The 7,751-nt window shown below is 51.0% G+C and overlaps 1 protein-coding gene across 1 annotated transcript in view; it reads left to right on the top strand.

Annotated features, from left to right (window-relative positions):
* LOC102768653 (rano class II histocompatibility antigen, A beta chain) overlaps positions 1 to 7,616 on the top strand; it is an 8,192-nt gene extending 576 nt beyond the window's left edge. The window contains exons 2-5 of the mRNA XM_015567467.1: positions 3,223 to 3,322; positions 5,444 to 5,796; positions 6,464 to 6,745; positions 7,354 to 7,616. Of these exons, the coding sequence (XP_015422953.1) occupies positions 3,223 to 3,322; positions 5,444 to 5,796; positions 6,464 to 6,745; positions 7,354 to 7,616 (998 nt within the window). The remainder of the gene's footprint in view (positions 1 to 3,222; positions 3,323 to 5,443; positions 5,797 to 6,463; positions 6,746 to 7,353) is intronic.
* Positions 7,617 to 7,751: the final 135 nt, after the last annotated feature.

Genomic DNA, 7,751 nt, shown 5'->3' on the forward strand with positions numbered 1-7,751 from the left:
TTGTATTTATTAGTTTTAGGTGTGCAGCATAATAATTAGGCAATCATATACTTTACAGAATGTTTTCCCTGACACTTCTAGTACCCACCAGGCACTAGTTATCACAATTTTACTGACTATGTTTCCTCTGCTGGACTTCAAACCCCGAGACTATTTTGTAACTACCAGTCTGTACTTCTCAACCCCTTCACCTTTTCACCCAGCCCCCCAACCCCCATCCCACCTGCCAGTCTGTTCTCTGTGTCTGTGAGTCTGTTTGTTTTGTTTGTTTACTTTGTTCTTCAGATTCCACGTGTAAGTGAGATGATATGGTATTTGTCTTTCTCTGATTGGCTTATTTCACTGAACATAATACCCTCTGGGCTCATCCATCTCCGGCTGCTGTCCTTAATCACCCCACTCACCCTTTATCACTGAAGTCTTCACCCGTAGGAAGCTGGGTCAAAGACAAACTGAATTTAATGTTCTATAAAACAAGACAAAATCTGGCGAATTAAAACATAATAGATACAAGAAGCAAGTCCATTTGGCAAATTGGCTCTTCTATGACCTCAGGGCACTGGCCAGCTTCCCAGTCACTACGATGAACTTGGGCACCTTATCAGGTTGAAGGCCTACAAGGGACAACAGAGAGCACTTAGTGCAGTCCATGCGCTCTGCCACTGGAGGCGGGAGCTCTAGGGGCACCAAAGCTGCCTTTCTTTCTTTCTTTTCTTTTTTAAAATATATTTTATTGATTTTTTACAGAGAAGAAGGGAGAGGGATAGAAGTTAGAAACATCGACAAGAGAGATCGATCAGCTGCCTCCTGCACGCCCCCCACTGGGGATGTGCCCGCAACCAAGGTACATGCCCTTGACCGAAATCGAACCCGGGACCCTTCAGTCTGCAGGCTGACGCTCCATCCACTGAGCCAAACCGGTTTCGGCTGCCTTTCTTTTTTACCGTGGCTCCTAAAACAGTGCCAATCACACAAGTTTGCTAATGGAAGATTGAAGTAGGAAAGCCAGGCCACACAATTCTAAGTGGCTTGTCTAGGGCCACACAGCCAATTAGTGGCGAGGCCAGTCCTAGAACTCGGGTGATTCCACTTTTACTAATTTGTATAATATCAACAATGTTTCTATTTTGAGTCTTTTAGTCCTAATTATTATATGAAAGACTTCATCTCCTCTTTTTTCTCTATATTTTATTTTTCCATCATCATTGATCCCCGTGTACCCTCCTCCAACCCCTCTCTGCAGTCACCACCTCCATCTCCCCTTAAGGCAGTACAGTGGCCGAAGAACTGGAAGGATTTCCTCTGTTGGGAGAATCCACATGACATAGTCTCTTCTTCTTCCACCTTGGGCACAGTCGTCAGAGTTCTCTCCTTTCCTATTTCTTCCCCAGATGAATAGCTTGGTTAGCGCTTACAGTGCATCTGAATTTGAATATAGATGCGCCCCCCCCCCCCACACACATAGATACACAAGCACAGGCACTACTGGGTGTTCCTGGGGAGACATATTAAAATTCCTGACTGTATCAACCCTAGAATCCTATATAATAAAAGCCTAATATGCTAAGTGTCCGACTGTTCATTTGGCCGTTTGACTGGTTGCTATGATATACACTGACCACCAGGGGGCAGACCCTCCAACCAATAGGTTAGCTTGCTGCTGGAGTCTGGCTGATCGGGACTGGGCAAGACAGGCCAGATGCGCCCTGGAGCCTTCCCATGGTCCCTCCCTGGCCCCGATAGTGCACTGGTGGGGCCCCTTGCATGGCCTGTGGCCTCTCCCAATCTGGGACCCCTTGGGGGATGTCAGCGAACTGGTTTTGGACCAAGCCCTGCAGGCCAGGCCAAGGGACCCCACCAGTGCACGAATCTGTGCACGGGTTCTCTAGTATGCTATAAGAATTCTTCATGTGAATTACAACTTGACTGACTGCAAACCAATTTCTGCAATTCCGACCTTGCATGTTGTTTTTTCCCCCAGGGGCTCATATTTGAAACCACCATTTGCTGTTTGTTTCCAGACCACGGTGCTGTGGAGGGAGCAGCCACATGGGCCTCCCACCCTAACTGACCGCTATGCAGCGAGGAGCGAGGCTCAAACCCCAGGTGCCCAGTGGACGGCCTGCCTGCGCTAGCTGGTCCAGGAAGCTGCCAGCTGGAGGCCCAAGGCCGGCTTTTAGCTGCCCATCACCAGAGGCTCCCCTCTCCCCAGCCCGAGATCACAAGTCCCGGGGCTGAGGTCTCAGATGCCCTGAGGTGTTCCCGACAGCACTTGCAGAAGTCTGCGCCTGAATCCTCTCCCCTTGGCACCAAAGTAACCGAATGTCGCCATGGACAAGGCCACCTTCTCACTCGTGCCCTGAAAGGGAGCAAGGAGGACGCGAGGGGCCAGCCCTGGAGCACAGACACTTGGTGGCGCTGCCTGTCCTTCTGTGGTTGACCCGGCTGTGGATGTTTTCCACTTCTCAGTGGGTCCTCAGCTCCTGACCCTCCCTTCAGTCCACGCACTTCTCTGCAGGAAGCCTGCCCTCCTCCCTGAGCACCACCCGGCTGGGCCCACGGCTGTCCCTGCTCACAGGCCCCTGCTGCTACTTCTGTGCAGGGACAGGGACACGGAGAGGCCCTCCTGCCCTCTCCTCCCCAAGCCTGCCTGCCTGTCCGTCTATCTATCTATCTATCTATCTATCTATCTATCTATCATCTATCTATTTATCTATCTGTCTACCATCTATCATCTCTATCATTTATACTATATCTCACAGTGTCCCACTGCCAAATCAAGGAAGGAAATAAACAGGTTTTAGTTATCTTCTCTTCCGGGGAATAACATTCCACTTCCTCCTACCTCCCTACTGTCAAACCCTAAATATAAGAACCAGAGAAATGGAATAAATGTCCCCAAAGAAATACTCCAAATCGCATTCTTGTCCTGGTTCCCAAACCCCTGCATGTATTCCAGTGCACGCAGGCTCCTGCTGGGCAGTAGGTGGCCCAGGAATCCTTTTATTGCATTGAGAGCTTTCGTTGAAAGTGTTTACCCAGCGAAAATGAGAACTTAAGCTATTGGGTTGACTGGCTTTTTCCTAAGAACTGTCCAATCCTAAGGCTCAGAGAAGGTTTCCCCATTTTCATCTTCTGCAAAATGAAACGTCAGGTGAGCTGCTGGCAGCTGTGCCGACTGCCGGTGCTTCTGTGCGGTTGTCTCGGTTTCCACGTGGAAAGATGACCAGGACCCCCAGAAGCCCCTGGGCGGCAGCTGGAATTGTGACGGTGGTTCTCACGGTGCTGAGGACGCCCCTGGCTCACCGCAGAGGGACCCCCGGTGAGTGCCGGGCAGCTGCTCTGCCAGCCCCCAGGCCTGGGGGCTCTGGGAGCTCAGGGGCTTGGGGTTGGTGTGTTGCACTCTGAAGTCCCAGGTAGACTTGGAAGGGCTCCCATGACAGTCCAGATGTCTCTGCCTTAGGAAGAAGAGTTTGCTACGTTCTTTTCTCCAACCTCTGCAGCTGAAAGGAGGGTAGGGTCTTTCTTTCTTTCTTTCTTTTTTTAAAAATATTTTTATTGATTTCTGAGAGTAAAGGAGAGGGAGAGGGAGATAAAAACATCAATGAGAGAGAATCACTGATCGGCTGCCTCCTGCACATCCCCTATGGGGAATTGAGCCAGTAACCTGGCGTGTGCCCTTGACTGGAATCAAACCTGGGACCCTTCAGTTCACAGGCCGACGTTCTATCCACTGAGCCAAACCAGCCAGGGCAAAAGGAGGATACTTTCTCTCAGGGATGGGCTTTGGGATCTCAGAGTTGGAAGAAAAAGTACATTTTTACCAAAACAAAGTTACCGAACTACTATTACTTTACCCTCTTCAATCCTCAACTGAGGATATACCCATTGCTTTAATTAATTAATTAATTAATTTTAATTTTTACCCATTTATTTTATTTTATTTTTATTTTTTAAGTGTATTTTATTGATTTTATACAGAGAGGAAGGGAGAGGGATAGAGAGCTAGACACATCGGTGAGAGAGAAGCATCAATCAGCTGCCTCCTGTATGCACCCAGATGGGATCGAACCCACAACCTTTTCCATGTATGGGACGATGAAGTTGAAGTTATCAGTCTTTGCTCCTTATGGCCAGTGCTTTTAATGATCTGTGTGAGAAGTCTTTACCACCCAGAGTCATGAAGGTGGCGTAGCATGGCCTGTTCACGCAGGTGTAGTTGCATCTGGTGCGAGGCCCATGCCCGCTTTGCTCTCTCCCCCACCACTGGGACACCGTTTATTAACAACAGCACCTTTTTCCACTGAGCTACAATGCCACTGTGGTCTTAAACTTACTATAAATATATGCCTGGAACTAATTTTGATATATAGTTTGCCATCTGTTTATTTTCCTATGTCTGTGTCAATAACACAGTTACAATTACCAGTTTTATTTGATATTTTGATATTTAGTAGAGAAAAATTTTTCATAATATTTACTTCTTCAAGAGTAGTTTGGCCAATCCTTGCTATTAAATTTTAGAATCTCCCTGGTGTGGCTCAGTGGATAGAGTGTAGGCCTACACACCTAAGGGTTGAGGGTTCGATTCCCTGTCAAGGGCACATACCTGGGTTGCAGGTTCGATCCCCAGCCATGGTTGGGGCATGTGTGGGAGGCCATTAATCAATGTATTTCTCTCACATTGATGTCTCTCTCACTCTCATCATTCCCTCCCTTCCACTCTCTAAAAACACCAATAGAAAAAATATCCTTGCATGAGGATTAATAAATGTCTCTCTCACTCTTATCATTCCCTCCCTTCCACTCTCTAAAAATACCAATAGAAAAAATATCCTATTAATAACAACAACAAAATTTTAGAATCATTTTGTAAAGTTTTAAATAATTAAAAACTGTAGGAATTTTAATTGATATGCATAAAATCCATAAATTCACTTGGCATAATTGTCATCTTTATTATACCTTTTAATTCAAAATATATCTTTTTATTTATTTGGGAATGTTTTGATATATCTCATCAAATTTCATTATGTCCTTCAAGAAATCTTGTATATCTTTTGTAGGTCTTATTCCTAGATAAAAATTTTTTTTGATGTGGTAATAATTGAAAAATTGTTCTTGGTCTATATAATGTTTTAAAATACATCTTGTATGAAGCTACTTGCTAAACTATCGCTTTACATCCATTTAGCAATAGATTGTTTTCCATTTCTTTATTTGCAGATTCCTTATATGCAAACACTGACAGTTTTATCTTTTCGTTACCAATCATTCACTGTTCCACTGGTTTTCCTGCTTTACCTTCGGTTTTCTCTAATAAATGCTCAGTTCAGGACTTGAGGCCAAGAAGGCATCGAACTCCTTCCTGGGGATAAAATTCGGGGGGTTGAGAGCAGGTTTTATTGAGCCGCGTGGCTGTACTGGTGTCTCCCTTCCCCAGCGCCCGCCGGGTGGTGGCTGAGACACAGGGGGACTCCTCAGCGCCCGCCGGGTGGGTGGTTGACACAGGCCCTCCCACCGCAGCGGACTTCGTGTACCAGTTTAAGGGCACCTGCTACTTCACCAACGGGACGCAGCGCGTGCGGCTCGTGGCCACACAAATCTACAACCGGCAGGAGATCGTGCGCTTCGACAGCGACGTGGGGGTGTTCGTGGCTGTCACGGAGCTGGGGCGGCCCCACGCCGAGAGCTGGAACAGCCAGGAGGACCTGCTGCTGGTGTACCGGGCGCAGGTGGACGTGCTGTGCAGACACAACTACAAGGAGACGGCCCCCTTCACGGTGCAGCGGCGAGGTGGGCGGGCGGCTCCTCGCGCAGCCTCGCGCCGAGGCCGGGAAGGAATCTAATGTGGTTGCCCAAGATCCCGGTGGTCCTGGGGGTTCACCTTCCGGGAGAAGTGGAGGCAGGCCGGAGAGGGGCCCGGCATCCAGGCGGGAGGAGCTCTGCCTTGGGCAGCGCTGGCGGTCCCTGCTGGGAACTCAGTCCTCCCTCAGTCACAAGGCCCTGCCCACGGGCCCCCTACTGACAGCTCCTGTGGCGCCTGGACCGCCCGGGGTCAGAGCTGGTCCCCGCGCTGTGCACATGTGTGTAGGGATATGCACACATGCAGAGCTTAAAAATGGTCAGTGCATGTTGCAAAGAGTTTCACATAAATTATCCTGTTTAATAAACAAGCAAACACCGAGTAAAGGTATTATTTCCCTAGAAAGCAGGCTTACAAATTATCGGTAGCGGGTTCATACCCAGGGCGGGGGTGCTAATGAAGACAGCTGAAACCGTGTCCCTCTGCTGCCGTGAGAGAGGAGGGCCTGGAGGGGTAGAGGGGGGCGCTCAGCCTCCAGAGCCCCTCCCCGGCCTGCCTCCACTTTTCCCAGGAACCTGAACCCCCAGGACCGGGATCTTGGGCAACCACATTAGATCCCTTCTCTGCCTCACATCTTCTTCCTGGTCACCCTCCCAGTGGAGCCCACAGTGACCATCTCCCCGTCCAGGACAGAGGCCCTGAACCACCACAACATGCTGGTCTGCTCGGTGACGGATTTCTATCCAGCCCACATCAAAGTCCGCTGGTTCCGGAACGACCAGGAGGAGACAGCTGGCGTCGTGTCCACTCCCCTGATTAGGAACGGGGACTGGACCTACCAGGTCCTGGTGATGCTGGAAATGAGCCCCCAGCGAGGAGACGTCTACACCTGCCGCGTGGAGCACCCCAGCCTGCAGAGCCCCATCACAGTGGAGTGGCGTAAGGGCTCCTCATGGCACCCGGATGGGAAGCGCAGAGGCAGGGAGGACCTGGGCCTGGCGGGTGGGTTGCCCCTTAGCTCTGGCCACCTACCTCCTGGGTTGGGATCATGGAAGACTGAGGTCCCCTTATCCCCAAGACATGGCCATCCCTGCACTAACCCGCTCCCCAGCTGCAGGTCAGCCCCGGCTTGTGTCTCCCAAGAGCTGGCCTCCAACGTTAATGCAGGTCTCTAGGGGAAAGTCTGTGGCTTCTAGGTGGATGCACTTCCTGAGAAGCTGCCATCACCCCTACACCCTACCCGTCTGCGCTGCCTCCCGGGTCCCTGCTGCCTCCTGGGTCCCTGCTGCCTCCTGGGTGCAGGTCTCTCGGGGAAGGTCTGTGGGCATCCAGGTGGACACACTTCCTGAGAAGCTGCCATCACCCCTACACCCTACCCGTCTGCGCTGCCTCCCGGGTCTCTGCTGCCTCCTGGGTCCCTGCTGCCCGGACCCCCTGTCTGCTTCCAGAGCTCCTCCTGCCTTGACCTGGACTAGACTCGGGGCTTCCAGATGAGGACACAGTGGAGTGTGGGGACAGACAGTGACCTGCAGGCTTTTACTTCCCAGGGGCACAGTCTGAATCTGCCCAGAGCAAGATGCTGAGTGGAATTGGGGGCTTTGTGCTGGGGCTGGCCTTCCTGGGGCTGGGCCTTGTCGTCCACCTTTGGAAGAAGAAAGGTGAGGCTGGTGGGGAGCGAGTGGGAGCCTGGTGCTGGGAACGCGCCTACCGACCCGAAAGGAAGGGCTGGGGGGTCGGCCGAAGCTGCAGGGACTGGGAGACTAGCTCTCCCGTGGGGCCAGGCTTGCTTCCTCACACAGGTGCGCGGTGAAGGCTCGTTCTCAGGCAGAGAGCAGCTCTCCAGCTGTCCTCACCACTGTCCTCACCGCTGTCCTCACCTCCGTCCTCACCGCTGTCCTCACCTCTGTCCTCACCTCTGTCCTCACCTCTGTCCTCACCGCTGTCC

The sequence above is a fragment of the Myotis davidii genome, unplaced genomic scaffold (assembly GCF_000327345.1).
Source record: "Myotis davidii unplaced genomic scaffold, ASM32734v1 scaffold4, whole genome shotgun sequence".
In the NCBI taxonomy this organism is placed as follows: Eukaryota; Metazoa; Chordata; class Mammalia; order Chiroptera; family Vespertilionidae; genus Myotis; species Myotis davidii.